We start from the raw sequence: 17,091 nt of genomic DNA, 5'->3' as shown, positions 1-17,091 counted from the left end.
AGATTTAAAAATTTAGCAAGGAAATCGGCCCGATTCAATTATAGACCTCAGAACAGCTCCACCGACATTTCTATGATAAGGTCCTAGAGAGGAGACTCCCAAAGATAGAATATCGGGAACTGTAAGGCTCTCTCGTCTAGCTCTTCCCAAGCAGCTTCGGTTTCCTCCACTTTCATTGTCTTGCATGACTCACCCTATTCTTTTCACCTGTAACATAAAAAAATAATTGACCGTCTTCTCTAACTTGCAGTTACGCAGGGGCGCGTCCATAATTGAAATCAGTTACTTAGACTTCTACGCGCTAGCTTGGAATGTGGCAGTGCACTCTGACAACAAAAAGTAGGCCGCGGCAACTTCCTTGGGTAAAGTAATCGCTTCTCTCGTATGCGATTGTGCCTTTTTTTCTCTCGCTTCTTTCTTTGTTTTTAAATTCTTGTACTTCACAATAGAACAGGTACGACGTGCTCAAGTAGCACACCAAACGCGAGCTAACTTGTACTGTGACATAAACCCGGGACCGGTTCTAACCAGCCGGTAACAAGTGAACTGAACCCATTTCACGAAGCGATCACTTCAACCACGTCTTTGTGAATCGAGAAGAAGGGTAACGCAAAGGGAAGGTAGTTATTCTCCACGTGTGCCGGAGATCTGAGAATAACCATGTTACCTCCCGTGTGGCTGCTACGTTAGAGCGAAGCTACCATGCGTAACACCGTCTGTCAACCCTGCTTAACAGGCCTTAGGAGAAAGCATCGACAAGAACCGTCGGTGAAATTTTCTCTCGATAGGGGAAGCAGACGCCGTAGGAACAGCCATACCATGGTGGCTAGACTCACGGCGGCAACGGAAACGGTAGCGTCTGGGGTGAAATGCGAGCTCTTCAGTTGTTTTTTTCCCCGTCGTTATATCTCGAGGATCACTTTTTGGCTTTCAACTGCATTGTACGCGCTAAGGAAAGCGGGAAACCTATCCCTCGCTGCTTACCCTTAACCTATCGCCCAATTTTCTCGGTTATGTTTCTTTTCGCCGTATAGAGAACAGTATAGAGAACCCGAGACCCTGATAGCCTTGCAGGGAAAAGTGCAATAGGTATCCCGACTTTGCCGAAGAACGGCGTATGGGAAGGAGACTTTGATGGACGTCCGTGGGAAAACGAGGCGTAAAATGCAGGTAGGGAGTCAAACGGCCCGTACTCTGCCCCTTATTCTTCGATGGCAAAAATTGTGACATGGGAAGCAACGACAACATCGTCCCTCGCAGCTGCTTAACGGTTCGGAAGGTTCCTGACTTCCCTCTGGCCAGCGTGGAGGACGGGCTTCCGGGCGCCAGCGCTTTCTTTCTTTCATCCTTTCCTTTTCTTCCTTCATTTCTTTCCTTTCTTGCTTTTCTTTTGTTCTTTCTTCCCTTCTTTAGTTCCTTTCTTTCTTTCATTTCTTCTTTCTTTGATTTCCTTCTTCCTCATCCTTCCTTTATTTATTTGATTTTGCTTTCTTTCTTTCTTTCTTGCATGACAACACTTATTTTGCTCTTTCCTTGCCTTGTTCGTGGATGACCCAAGTGGCCGTCGAGGCGCTCACAACTTTGTGTATCAGCCGAGCCTCGTTTCTAATGCCATTGCGAGAGGCGTCATTTCTCAAGGAGCACCACCTTTATGTACGGTTTGGAGGACGTGGATTCTATAAGATAGGCAACAGTGCTGAAGCTACTGTATACGAAATAAGAATTTTTGATGGCAGCGCAGGCGATGGTGGCATTCGACGATCTGCGGCTCCGCTTTGTGTAGATTCTGCGTTTCGCCGCGGAGCCATGCTGTGAACATTGGTGCAATAAACTTGGCCGCAGTTGGCACCTTCTGTCAAATTGTGTGCAAATAAAAGCTCGTTGCCTTATTTCACTTAGTCTCTCTTACATTCGCGTAAATAAAGTATGTATTCCTTTTTTTTTTATTGAACGTGCATAGACTGCTCTCGTACGAGCGGTACGGTGTGCGGCCTTTGCAACGAAGTAACCTGAATAACGAAGAATCTTGGAAGTGCCGAACACTTCGTTATAACGGCGTTTGATTGTAAACACATTAGTAACTTCGAAACAGAGCCAGTCTCGAAATTTCCTATGCCACTTCGTACTTGAACAGATACGAATATTCGAAAACTTACAATAGGGGATTCTCAAGTCGAACACGAATAGAACAGAAAAGATTCGATTGGAATATTCGCGTGTCCCATGTGTTGCTGTATTTCACATATGGGAACATGCCGTGGTGTCGTATTGGTTAAGGCGTTGCGCTGCTTAGCCAGAGGGCGCGGGATCGAATCCCTGCCGTGGCGGCGCGGCCGCATTTCGATGGAGGTGAAATTCAGAAACGCCCGTGTGGCGCGCATTGGATGCACATTAAGGAACTCCACAGGTGGTCAAAATTATTCCGGAGTTCCTCACTACGGCGTGCCTCATAATCAAATCGTAGTTTTGGCACATAAAACTCCGGACCGTAACGATTATTAATTTTTTTTCACATGTCGCAGGAAATTGCACCATGATCATTCTACACGCAAGCGCATATAGCAGATCAGACGCACTCATATCAAACCGCAAATCGAGTTACCGAAAGAAATTGGGGAGCAATTCCACCCTGTGAAGGTGGTTGACCATCGAAGCTGCTATAGTGATATAAAGTATGTTGGTATAGAGTTTTGTTATGCAACTACACATTTAATTACGTGTATGTCATTCATGCGAAATTCAAAATATCAGGCGCGCACTACGTCACGCACTACGTCGCGTACTACGTCATACGTAAACAGAGCTACCGCCGTAGGGCTTTTACGACGCCGCTCTAAAGACGCAGGTGTTGTCGACGCAGCTGCGACGGAGCGCCGTTTAGACGCAGGTGGCCGTTAAGCCGAGCCTCGATGCGACAGACGATACGCGTTGACCGGGACGCATTCTAAAGGACTGCACGCAACACAACACGTTTGTTTGTAATTTGCGATTGACCATACTTCGTTATGGATCAGCTGAATGAAACTTGGATTTTATTCTAGCGCACAAGCATTAGGGCTGTCCATTTTCCTCCCGTAGAAGCCCATGTATTGAGAGCACATGGGAAATTCCACACTATTTACAACTTCACTGTCAACTAGTAAACTGCGAAAAGTAAGTGAAACTCGGCGTAATCTTAGAGTGGTCTTAGCGGCTAATTGTCAGATAATTTGTTTCGGGCTAGTTTTGAGAAAACAAGAGTCGTTTTCTGTAACCATACTCCCGCCGTAGATGCCCATATATTGACAACTGACGGTTATTTCGTAACGTTTACAACTTCACTGTGAACTAACTAATCATGACAAGTAAATTAAACTTGGCGTAATGATAGAATCATCTAAGCTGCCAATTTCAGTATGACTATTTTCCAAGACATTAGATTGAGAGCTACAGAGGAATCGGGAGAAAGTTGGCTTTGCCGCAAGGCATTTTCTGTTCGCCGCCACGTTTTTTTTTCGGAGGGTAGCCATATACAGCTTCGCTGTAAAAGTGGTCGTGTAGAAGGCTGGCGTCAGCCTCTATTCAAATGGTCAAGTACCCCACTATCACATCACTGATTGTGCCAGTACCAGGACAACACTGCCTGTCGAAAATGAAAAAAAAAAGTTTTTGTTTTCCCCTTCAGCTTCAGTAGCGATTAGGCACACTTAACATATCACTGCCTTAGAAATGGGATGCCCTGTAAGAAGTGCCGTCTTGTTACGTTGTCACTAAGAATAGATCGTGTCCGCCATTTATTTTCCCGATGGAGATAGCCATTTGTCAGATGTCATTCGTTCCAGCGGCTGTGACTAAATGAAAACGAATGCTTTTGATCAAACCGCCTCTGTCTACGTCGTGTCAGTGCGTGAGATCAGTTCGTCGCTTTTGTAACAGTCGCTGCTTTTGCCCGTTGTACCAGGACTATTACAGTGCGCAAATGCTGCCTTTGCGCTTCACATACCATCGCTTTCACAAACCCATTTGAATACTTCAGCAAGGTCGCCTAATTTCATTCATCGCATAAACTTCCAGTGTTTTCTGGACGATGCGATTGCAAGATTGTTAAGCAATCCTTTTAAATATGGTATCAGAGCTTTCGTCAGTGCGAACACAGCCGCTGAATAGAGAAAGCAGTCGGCCTCGTTGCGTGGGACAAATTAACTTTATAATAATCATTTGGCAACGAGCGTAATGATCTTTATTTGCAAGTAATGGCCTCTGAAAGGCTGAGACAAAAAGCGCCCTCAGTCGTTGAAAGCGAACAGAGAGGTCCCTTCAATTGCCGAGTTGAAAAGCTTGGTCGAGGGGCGGTCCTTACTATTTCGGCGCGGGAAATGGCCTCGGGGAGCCCTTTTGTCTCCCACAAGAGCACGCGCAGCTCGAAATAAGCAGAGGACCGGCGCAAGCACGCACCGCGCCATTGTTAGGAAGTATTCACGGCGTTTTTCCATTGCAGGCGTCAGTAAAAGCGTACAGCGTTGTAGAGGCTGGATCCAATCGGGAGTGCCAGCTTGCCCGCCGAGCGACCCTATCGCTCCGCGGCATACGGCATCGTCTGCGACAGTGTCGTCTGCTAGGTAGCGTCACCCAATCAGGAGTGCGAGCTTGGCCACCGAACCACTGTATCACTCCGCGGCATACAGCGTCGTCTGCGACAGCGTCGTCTGCTAGCTAGCGTCACCCAATCAGCAGTACGAACGTGCACACCGGAACATTGCATTCCTCCGCGGTTTACAGCACCGTCGCCTGGCTCGTGTCTACCATGGGGGATTTAAATCAAAGTGAACAAAAGAAAACCGTCTTAAGGTCAACCAATCGGCAGCAGAAGCTCGCGAGGCACAGTGCGGTGTGCCTCCGCAGCAGCATGTGTCGAAACTAGAGCGTACTAGACAGCCGTATCCTATAGTACACTCTGGTCAAAACAGACTCGCAAGCGTGCGCACTGGAGCATTGTATTCTTCCGCGGCGTACTACATCGTCTGCGACTCAAGAATGGTTTGTGTCCTGTCCTAGCGCCGTACATGACACAAGCGACAAGAAAGAAAGGATGACAAAGTACTTTTATCAATGTTGTAGTAGGAATAATATTCTATGGCATGTGGTTATTTTCTCTAGCCACGCTTATTAAGTAGTTGGCGAAGCCCTCCATGTTCCTTAGACCTTGTCACACGTGTCACGCAGGTAAATTAAATAGAAGCGACAGATAAGCCTAAATTCTCAGTGCGGTCTTGAAGTTTTCTCTACATTTCTCTAGATCGAAAAGACACATTATTATAGGGAAGAAATGTTACAGTTAACGCAAATGTTGTTAAATTTTGTGTTCGAAGCGCGGTGTAGACAGCTTCAGCGTTGATGCCACAGGTTTCAGAGGATTTTCGTCCATTTAAGCTGTTTTTACTGAGAGTTGTCAGGGGCTGAATTTGTGTTTCTACTTGCTTGTGGATTCAATCCGGCCTTTCTTCGTGGATTAATATTTAACTACACCTCAACAAGCGCTGTCAAGAGTCATGTCATGGGCAGTTGCTGCGGAACTTTTTTGTAGGGGGTCATTGCCACAAAAATTTGCTTTTTTTGCATTTTGTGTAGCTTGCCAAGTCTGTCTCCTCCCCTCTCCCCCTTCTCCGTGTTTGACAACACTCGCAATTCCACAAGTGCAATCCACCAATCTAGCTGTTTAGTGCCCATCTACAGATGTATCAGATGATTCGTTAGGTGAACCTTATTACTTCTACACATCTGCATAGAGAATAGGTCACTTTCGCTTTGTACCATCTTTTGGCGCGCGAAAAAGTTATTCAGAAGCGAAGGACTGGTGCTGAGCTCGCGTTCAAATCGCAAAGTACGTCACACTCTCGTCGCTGATTGTATCAGCAGCACGACACTACTTGGTGAAAAATAAAACCTCTTTTTATACCCACCAGCTTCAGCAGCTATTTGACCAAAGAAAAAAAAGTGTATTCTTAAAGAGTGAGACAGCGACGCTAATATATATTCGCATAGAGACGAAACCAATGCTGATCTGATGATGCCTGACGTGAAATAATAAACATTGGTTGACGAACCTGCAAGTAATATTTCGTTTAGAAAGACAACTTGCGTACGCCCACCACGTCGCCATTTTGTGCCTTTGTGAATACATTCTTCTGCAACGCTATCAGCATACTTTCTGACATCTAAAACTTCCTAAACGTGTTGTTTCTGATCATATATGTCGCCCTTGTTTTCATATTCGCCTTGAAAGGTTACCTTTATGTTGCGCAGATGTCCTAGGGACTCGGCACTATACTGGCTGATTCGCACTGTAAGTCGCTGCGTTGCAGCCTCCTCAAGCGTGCACGGTTTTAGCGAGATAGACTTGGGCCACCGAACACTCACAACAAAAGATCTTCCAAATGAACTGATCCGGAAGCCTTTTTAAGGCCAGCACGCACGAATTCCTCGTCCGATTTGAATGAATCGCAGCTGTCCTTATTCTCGATAGTCTCGCACTTGTCCGTGAACGTGCTTTTGCTTGCATATCGCCGCGCCGCAGGGCGAGTGGAAATATAAGTTTTTTTTTTTTTTTGCCATACGCGATTTTGAGGACAGCGCCTCCATTTTATTCGGTCCGAAGAGCCCTGCGTCCATTGTTAACGTCTTTGTGCGACGGTAGCTTAACCGATGAATTGAGTCAAGTTAGAATGACTCAAGTGAATGGTTCGGAGACGGAAGAATGGATGCGATTGAGGCCCGGCAAAAATGAAAAGAAAGAAAACGTGAGAAAAACGTTTATGCTTTCATGCTCCTAACCATCGTTATTGCATTGCACTCCAGAAGAACCCTGTCAAAGTTAGCAGCATCTATGGTTTTCAAAGACGTAACGGGCTTTCTGAGTTGTGAATGGGACAAGAACGATGAGAATGAATTGGCAGTGGCACATGGTCGGAACTACGATCAGAAGGCGGTATTGCGCAGTTATCCTGTTTTTATGTATAGTATAAGGAAAACCCGGGAAGTGATGCCGCCAATGTAAGGATTGAAATCGGAATACGTCGCAAGTTGTTGAAGGGGGTATGTGGGTAACGCAAAGAGTAGTAGATTTTTGGGGAAGCCATAGAACTTGGCGAGGGAGCCTTATGATTTAATACTTAGCGTGGCAGTAGACGTTCGCGTGCATGCATAATTGAGCAGGTGAGGCAATCGTGCGATTAAAAAGTTAAAATTAAATTATGGGGTTTTACGTGCCAAAACGACTTTCTCATTATGAGATACGCCGTAGTGGAGGACTCCGGAAATTTCGACCACCTGGGGTTTTTTAACGTACACCTAAATCTAAGCAAACGGATGTTTTCGCATTTCGCCCCCATCGAAATGCGGCCGCCATGGCCGGGATTCGATCCCGTGACCTCGTGCTCAGCAGCCCAACACCACGATTGAAAAGTGCTAGGACGCTTAAAAGGATCAAATATTTGAAACCCACATCCTTTCACAAGAGCGCCCAAGTGACGGCAAATAACCGCCTTGACTTTTGTGGTGAGCCCTTCTTCAAAAGCCTGAATGCCAAAGTTAGGGTCGGTGACCGAACGCACCTGTGTATCCTGATTATAAATGCGTGCTTAATAATGTTGTAGACGTGAGCTTGTGTTGCGTGTCCCTATCTTGGTCTTTGGCTGCACTCTAAGTTTCGTCAATATAATGCAATGCATAGGAAACCACCTATTTATCCTATTCCCATTGTCTCAGACTTTATGCGAGCACGATTATAGCAAATTAAATACGCACAAGGTTTCATCGTAGTAGACAAATTGACGCAAACGCAATGACCATTTTAGCAGGAGTTGCCAGTTAGCCCGGCCTATTTTGTCGTCTGCCTACCACGTGCTAAACCTGGCCAGCCATTAAATAGTAACTTCGAGGGCAATATTAGTCACGCTTTCCCAAGTTCAGCTGGCAACGTTGACGGTCAGATTCTGCACAGCTTCCTGCTACTGATGGGAGCACACTTCAACTGAAGCCGGTGCTGAATACAGCAGGAAAACTAAAATTTTTTGACAGCTGGCATGAACAAAAATTGACTTCGCGTAATGAAAACTGTGAATGTGCCAGTACTAGGAGACATCCAGTCGGCGTCGGGCACTGCCATAGTGCCACAACACGGCTGGCTGTATCTGGTGCGTTTCCAGGCATGATTCTGTGTTTCACAACTCTGGAAAACGCGACTGCTTTCTTCTCTTCTTTATACTTTTCTTTTGCTCTCTGAAAAGAGATTCTAGCGATGGTCCCATGGCAAATCGCAAAAGAAAATTGTCTTTAATCAAGACTGGCTTTCCCTGGATAACTACTAAACAAAAGTCCTTGGTTTGCGTTGACAGCAAGCGTACACTCACAAACAAAACGATGAAAATAGGGGACATCTGGGTAAAGAATACAAGAAATGAAAAATCTTAGCGCGGTAAATGTCATGCAATCCATTCGTATTACTGTCGCCACTCGGTTCAGACAAAATTTTATTCTACCGGACTATAAGGGATTACAAGACCTGGCGACAGACGCGCCAAAACATGAGTGCAGTGTGAGTGCTTATGGAGTGGGGCGTCCCGTCACATTTCAACCTTGTTATGATTGCGAATCGACACGATTCTTTCTCATACAAGCCTGTCATCGTAGTCATATTCCTTGAGAATTCATTGTCACGCCTGGCGTTATTTCTTCGTCGCCATTTTTCTCGCGTTCTTGCGCTTCTTCGTGGTCGTCGCTCTTCGTTTTCCGCAATTAATGAATGCCCTGTCCCTCATACGTTTCACTTACGAGTGTTTTGACAGCGCGTCTCGCTAACGCTAAGACTGCTTTTGACATCAGCGAGCAAAAGCGGGGTTGTAGAGAAGTAAGCGTCGCCCGGGATGGTTTATCTTACTCAGTGTCCCTTGCAAGGATGAACTCTTTATGGTAATAATCATTTTTTTTATCTCGCCGGGAACGTTGCACTCTAAAAACAATTATGTTTTATCAAGCATCCTCTTTGCTGGAGGTATCTTACTCCGATTTTTCGAGAATTCTCGAGCTCCCACGGGAGGTACGTCTACAGGGCTTGAGTCCAATCAAAACGCACGTACGCTCTTAGGGCTAATGAATACACTGAAAGGAAGGTAAACACTGGATCAGCACTCCCGCCCCAAAGAAAAGGGTCACCAGCGCTTTCTTTATTTGCAGGGTACGCAGCTTTCAACAGTTTCTCTAGCGAGATTGTAAAACCTTGGTGAAATCTGTTACGAGAATCTGCTCTCGTATAGCCAGCTGCATGCTGCACCTCTATAGCGAGTTTTGTGTGCAACGCTCCTTCTTGAATCATAAGGACGTGTATCTTATTCGGAAGTGTTCACCGATATCCTCATCTTCAACACTTGCTGCTTTTATTTCACGCGAAGCACCTATAAAAATGACAAATGCCTAATTAAAATATTGAGGCCCCAATTTTGAAATTATAAGTAAACTTGCTGTTTGAGGCATGGAATTCGCAGGACTCTCTCTCTCTCTCTCTCTCTCTCTCTCTCTCTCTCTCTCTCTCTCTCTCTCTCACTCACTCACTCACTCACTCACTCACTCACTCACTCACTCACTCACTCACTCACTCACTCACTCACTCACACACACACACACACACACACACACACACACACACACACACACACACACACACACACACACACACACACACACGCACACACGCACACACGCACGCACACGCACGCACGTACGCGCACACACACACACACACACACACACACACACACACACACACACACACACACACACACACACACACACACACACACACACACACACACACACACACACACACACACACAAATGGCTAAGAATGTACACGCGTTTATTACATATAGCTAAACAACGAAGATCTGCGGTTGCGCATTTTTCGTAAAAGTAATCCTGAATGCCGTGTAGAACAAAATGTTGCCGTAAACCACGTGCATGTCTCGTGTCAAGGGCAGTGGAAAATCAACGCAACGTTTAAAAAAATTAAGGCAAGTGCTATTCGCACACAAATTACGAAAGACCGTAATTTCCTGAGCACCGCGTTCCGAAAAGCACAACGTTTATGCTAATTCGTTTCTTATTGCCTGAGAATTGTCGCTCCATTCGTTGTCTTCGCCGTCCCTGAATTCAAATTGAATTCCCGCTAGACGAGGGTAATTCCTCGAGAACAAAGACACGCGCTCGCGCGAAATTTCCCTCTACGTCGACGCCTTCGCTTTGCCATTGCGGTATGCTAACGAATACAAATGTTTCCGGGCACTTTCCAGAACTTTCGCATTCCAAAACGTCCCCTCTCCTCTCCTTGTTTTGTTTTTGTTTTTTCTATCTGTCGCTTCTGTTACTTCGTTATTTCCTGAAATCTTTTCTTTTTAACCGCGTGTAGTCTACAAAGCATTTCAACTCCGTCGAAACGCACTTTTTCTCACTTTATTTCTTTTTTCTTCTTCTCTTGCAGATTCCAGCAGGCGCCAAAAATTACTAATTTAAGGTGTAGGAATGGTCGAATGTTCTTATACGAATGTCATGAATTTCGCCGTCTCATTTGAGAAGAATTATTGAACGTTTCTGAATATTTGCAAACGGCGCAGCATAGCACAGGCGTGTGACTTATCGGAGCTCGCATGGGGGAGTTTGACGCAGGTGGCGCCTGTCTACTGGCAGCTTCAAATTTCCAAGCTGCTGTTAACCATTTCAGACGCCATTTTATCCTGTTGATTGAAAACTTGCTTTCACCACATCTCTTGCATCCGCAGAATCACAGAAAGTGTACAGCTGCAGAAAAGATGAAGAATTTTCAATCGTTTAGCGCGTTTTGTCAAGTTTACAAAATTTCGACCCCGTACAACATACTGATACTACATACAACATACTGACACAGTGTAAAAACACCCAGCCGTATGCAGTCGAGGTCGCCTGCAGAGTTCCGGATGCAACGGAAATTACGTCATCGCCTGACCTAACGGCACCTGACCTGCTGTCAGCCCGCTTCAGGCCGAGTGGGTAGCCGTTTGCTTTCCTTAGGAGAAGGGAATGGTGTTGTGGACTTTCGCTGCGCTTTATCTCACCTCGGCAGCAAAGCTTATGCGTTATCTCGGTGGTCTTCTTGGGAGTGATCTTCGGTATCGATGGATAAAGACTTAGCCTACCGTCACACTCAGGTAGTCACACTCAGTCACTCTTTGCGTCTCCGTTGCCTTTTTCTTGTGTTTGTCTTTTTTGCATGTGCAACTTGGTTATTCAAAGCACTGCACCAACTAGCCCAGGAAGAAGTTTCTTCTAAACTCACGTAGCTCGCGATGTCACTGGAACGAAACGGTGTAGTCATCTGTTCCCGCTATGGGAAAGCAAGGCGAAACACGGCGCGCGGTGATAGATGGCGACGCTGTTCCGCTGCAGAAAGATCGGCATCTTTTGAACCGTTTCGCCACATGCGACGCGCACTTGCCTTTGTATTCGACTAGGTGTTGCTTCAGTCAGGATACACCCTCCCTGCGCTTGTGTATTAACATTCGGACTCGTCAAATTGGTTCTAAAAACATTTCGTTGCTCCTAAAGGAATCGTGTATGCGTGAGCTCCTCGCGGTTAAACTTTATGCTTCTGCGACGTGCCTGACAATCCTGCATGCTTCCCGTCAGGAGCGATGGCTGCAATCGACTGCACAGAATGCAACAGAGCTTGCAGCTTCAGCTGTAAGCTACCCTGGTTCAGAAATCAAACAGTCCTATTTATGTTCCTTTGTTACTTTTCACTGACACGTGTTCATATATTTTGACTTCTTAATCTCACTAAAACAGTTGTCAGTTCGCGCTTCATCCTGCGTATGTGTGATGCCGTTTCTTGGTTTTGTGTCTTGCAATTATGCAGTGCAACGGCTCATCCGTTACGGAAGGGGTAAATGACGTTGCCTGTATGCAAATAGCGTCGATGCGGCGCTTTCACTAGCTCGCTCTCATTGCAACGTAATTCAAGTTCAAAGAACCGCCACGCTTCTTTTTTTATTCATTTAAAGCAGCCTCTCGTCTAGGCGCCGAACTTATCTCGGATTCTGAAAGAAACCTCCCGTTCGTGCTTTGAAACTTTCGTTTCGCTCTTTGGGCTTCTCAGATCCTGTACTTCCTAATCACTATTTGATCTACCACGACTCCGCTCGGTGCCAATTACGAGCGTTTTCGTACGATTTATACGAAAAGTTCGTAGTGAACTTCAAACTGAAAACTCTGTGAAACAAGATTGCAGTGCACTTCAAACAAGGTTGGTCTGGATTGGAGCCGTATAATCGCTGGAAAATGGGACCCAACTCGGCCTATGTGACGTGAACGAGTCCGCTCCGACGAGTCCTTTGTGCATAACGTGGCAAGGCTATATGCCGAAAAACAAACTTTGCGAATGCGCCGAACCAGGAAGTCACATTTGCATTTCGGCGCGTACTGTCAAAATAGCGCGGCTTGATGGGTTCGGCAGTATTGAATTGCGCACTATAAATGCGTCATGGAAACGGGCGAGCGCTTCACTTGCGGCTCTGAAAAATCCAAAGTGAGAAACATTGATTTCATTGCACCGGCCTTTCTCCTCTAAGTGTTCACTTGACAAAGGGTACATATTCAAAGCGGATATTTTGTAGTATTACGGTATGGACAGCTTATATTGGAGATCAAACGTTGAACGGTGATTTATGGATGCTTATGTATCTAAACTGTCATAGTCTAAGTGAGTTTTTTTATAGCCGACAGCTTTAACGTAGCAAGATACGCCTCCATCGAATTCCGATCATCTAGGCACATAGCAAAAATAATTCGTTACTGAACACTTCACTCACTAATAGAGAGTTTTGGAATAGGGGCCCCAAAGAGATTTGCGGGTGTTACCGTAGGGGCACGCAGGAGGGAAGCGTTTTATAATAGGGCTTTGCGTTTGGGGATAGCGCTTTGCCCTGACAGCGCCACTACGGCGTCAAAGAAAAGCTATTAGAAATAAATAAAATATGCCCTTTTATGATCAAAAGAGTAATTTTGACTTTCGTGTTTTAGTGTTTAATTACGATTTAGAGGTTATTCTATTAGCAGCAGACAATTAGTTGCGCTTCGTTTTGAGTAATCAAGTTTACGTGCCTTCACCAGCCAAGCTAAGCCGTGTTAGACCTACGAGCCATGAAACCCACAATCAAATTCGGAATCAGCGGCGTCTAATAAATCAATTTTCATAACATACGCTAGTTAAGAGAAATCGATAACCACAGTCACTTCTCCTAGCTTGCGAACTTCACGTGTTACCACGAATCGAGCCTAGTTTGGTGCTAGGTTGGAGCTGCCGCTTCGATGGGTGCCGCCATGTTTGTTTACGCAAATCTTTTGGGCCAGCTTTTCGGGCTCTCCCTAAATCAGTGAAATAGCGTGCTCGACGCAAAACCCAAACGCTGTTAGTGTCTCGCGCATGCGCAGTGGCTTCGACGCTATTTCTTTGGGGCCCCTATTCTAAAATTCTCCAATAAAAGAAACACATTGAACTTTCGTCGTAGCAGAACACGTTAATAACCCGGGCCGCACGATAAACTGGGACAATGCTAGGGACATTTCAGGAAAGAAAACAAACTGTGAGGAAGGCTTGAATTGTCGGTTATATAAATCACAGCAAGCAAACAACAGTTTGGATTACCTGTACGCTGGGACCTTGCTACGAAGCGTACGTCAGTGTCTCTTACAATACTTCACGATTTTGAACATACGATCGTTACTGACCACAAAGCATCGATACATGTGGATGTATTTGACATTGGTTGGTGACCTCCATTTTACTAATATTACTTTTACCTGACCGAATGGTGTTCCGTATAAGTTCAACATTTTTTTCCTGCCAGGCTAATTAGTGATGCATTCTCCGTAGCAGTTTAACAACGCATATGCATGCAGGAACAAAAAAGCCTAGGGACAGGGCAGAGTGCTGACTTCAGAACTCTGTTCCTTCTTGTTCTTTTCTTCCGCGTTTCTGTATGCTGTAAAACTTGAGGTAAAGCACGAGAACACGTAGGACAACAGAAGGGAACGAATACACAGCGCTACTGGCATTTTATTGCACATGGTTACCACATATATACCATATATGTGCCACATATATACCACATGGTATATATGCTTTTAAGTTGTTCTCCTTTTGCTCATCGTCTTGAATTTCCATCTCGCGCCTTCCCCGTGTATTTACATTGTTTATATGTGGCATATATGTGGCATATATGGGGCATATATGTGGCATATGTGGCATATGTGGCATATATGTGGTATATATGTGGTATATGGTTTAGTATCAATCCAAACGATAATAATCTTTAGCGAATTCGTCGAAGTGCTAGATGAAGAAGAGGAAGTGGGAGGAAATTGTTTTTTCTAAGGATGTCTACCTATCGTTGTCATTGATGTGGTTTCAATACTTGTAGCACTTACTGGCGAGAGGTATTGGCCACGTAGGTCGTGCTTCTGCCTACTGTTATCGCTTTTGTCTTCACGAGTGATACTTCAGCCAATGAATTTGGTTTAGAAAACATGAGCGATAGAATCGTTACCTTTTTTTTTGTAGCACAAGACATGGGATGCCTTTCATAAAGCTCCATTATTTGTGGTGTTCTTCACACTTATACGGTATGTGATAAAACACTACACATAACACCATAGCACTGTTTTGTCATGTACAATATTGTAAATTTGTCTACTGTTGCACCGACGAAACATTCCCAGCTAACTGTATACGTTCTCCACTCCAAAAATAGCGTCATCGTTATCATAGTAATTTATTATTGCTTCATTTATGTGCTTCCTTTTATGCTGTTTCCTTCATGCATGTTCCTGCGCCATGTGTAGGTGCCATCGTGAATATGTTTTCCGTCTTTCGTATGTATGCAATGACTCTGATCGTCAGGTACGCTGGAGTTAGAGGCCCTTGAAGTGGACATTCCCACGTTTTCTTTTTTTTTTTGTGTGCCCTCGTATATTCCCCAAAAGTTCCTGCGGATGGCGTAAGGTTCCATTGGATTTGATTCTCCCGCGCAGTGTCCGTGGAGTGCGAGCCGCACGTGATGAGAGCCCGTGTGCGGAGCAACATGGTGTTCAAAGGCAAGGTCTACACCCGGGGCCGACCCTCCACCTGCTCTCAGGACATCAGCAGCAGCATGGACTTCACGCTGCCGATCCAGCTGGCTGGATCTGACTGCGGCACCGTCAGCAAGGTTCGCACGAAGGACTTCGTTCCCACTGTTACCGCGGCTTTTGAGCGTGTGACGTCATCATTTTTTTTATTTTCTGCCGCGAGAACTCTCAGCACTCACGCCGAGGTGCTGATGCTGAGAGGTCCACGCGAGGTGACGGTGTCACAGGAACGTTTGGGCCATCAGTGGGCGAACACGGGAAGCGTCGATTTTTATCTTTGGCCTCGAGCCAACGTTTGGGAATGAAGACTTGTCTTCGTCAGGGAACTGGCGAAGGCAAGTCCCTTCTTCGAAAAGTTGGCTTAGGAGAACCTGTTCTGGAGTGCTCGGTTCACTTATACCACGTGCCTCTGGACGACCTCTAAAAGAACTACTGCTCCTAGCGCGCAGCATGGTCCGAGCTCTGGTGTGCGTCTACAGAACGCCCGGCCGTCTGAGCTGGCATTGGTTGGCCGGAGGAAGAGTTAAAGTCCACTTGACCGTGGTCTTTAAGATCACTGCCAAGTACGAGAACTTAGGTCCTTCACAAATGGCACCCAACGTAGGTCACGCCACGTTTGACCAGCATGAGACCTGCTCGCCGGTGCTTTGGGGCCGCGACTGTCCCCACAAGAACTTAAAGCAAGAAGCGCAACGCTAGCGTGACGGACACAAGAACGGTTACGGCAGCGTTTGCCCTATCACCATTACTGTGTTTCTCGTGTTAACGGTGCAGGGTTTCCCTCTAAATATGAAGAGGTTGGCTCCAGGGGTGCTGTGCAGGAAGGGCCGAGTTTTCGCAATGTTCGGCATCTCCTCGACCTCTGGCGACGTCCTCAGACGAATGAGCTAGTGGTATCAAGGCATAAAACTCAAACCTTCGGCGCGCGTCCAGTTTCATTGGTTTATCTATAGATTCATCCTCGGGTTATCATTACTTCTGTGTCACCTCATCGGCGGCCAAAAAAAAGATGATTCACGTGGTCAAACCGTTAGTGCCTTCTTTCATTACTTTATCGTTCGACCCAGTGCGTTACCTGTGCAAGTAATTTATCCAAAAAAAGAAACGTTATCGTTTAGCGCGTTCGAAAGAAAGAATAGGCTTGGCTTGAGATTGCGCCACGTACGCCCTGTTCCCATTCGACGGTGGATAGACAGATAATGTTCGAAAGAATAGATAGACCCGGGACGTGCCTGAGAAAGGCGGGGCAAGTGGCTTACGCCAAGTGTGTAGATAGATAGCTGGGCAGTCATGATATTGCAATGTTGAGATATTGCGTTGATAACAATAAGCGGTGCTGGCACTTAACAGTACCCAGTCTTCTGAGTTTGAAACGAGAAAGCAACGTGTGCGGGCTGCACGTCTGTTCAAATATGCGGCTTTATATCGATATCTTATCTTCGACTGCTTTCGCGCATTCCGCGCTATCTTTGTTCATTGACTACCGTCGGCCAGACTCAAGCGAGCGATAAACACGGAGCATCCTGCATACGACCCCAAGCCAAAGGCTCCAAGCGTAGGCCTTTTACGTTCTCCCACTTGTGATCGATGTGGAGATGTGTTCGTTCGGTAAATCAATGATCAACGGCTATTGCTTTATTTTTTTTCCCCCTTTTACCATCGCCTTTGCGATGAGTCTTCCTGAGCTATACTGAACGTGGCTTCGAACAGGAAGCTACATTTCCCCTGCGAAGTGCCCCCGTGCGCCCGTAAACTTCACTGAGTATCACCTTGTATCCAAGTCGCATTTTACAGTTCTGAAAGCCAACATTTCCGGAAGGTTGTTCTGCTGTTCGCTCCATGTACGCATGTATGAATGCGTTGCCACGCATTGCACTGAAAAATTCGGCAGCATGTGACCGT

General features: G+C 45.9%; 1 protein-coding gene across 3 annotated transcripts in view; it reads left to right on the top strand.

Annotated features, from left to right (window-relative positions):
- LOC126539137 (uncharacterized) overlaps positions 1–17,091 on the top strand; it is a 264,993-nt gene that overhangs the window by 190,240 nt on the left and 57,662 nt on the right. For all 3 annotated transcript variants that reach the window (XM_055075202.2, XM_050185872.3, XM_050185871.3), the window contains one exon: positions 15,094–15,269. In XM_055075202.2, coding sequence (XP_054931177.2) covers positions 15,094–15,269 — 176 coding nt within the window. The remainder of the gene's footprint in view (positions 1–15,093; positions 15,270–17,091) is intronic.

This window comes from Dermacentor andersoni, chromosome 11 (assembly GCF_023375885.2).
Source record: "Dermacentor andersoni chromosome 11, qqDerAnde1_hic_scaffold, whole genome shotgun sequence".
NCBI classification, from domain to species: domain Eukaryota; kingdom Metazoa; phylum Arthropoda; class Arachnida; order Ixodida; family Ixodidae; genus Dermacentor; species Dermacentor andersoni.
Note: the sequence above shows the minus strand (reverse complement) of the source record. Positions and strands in the feature narration are given on the sequence as shown.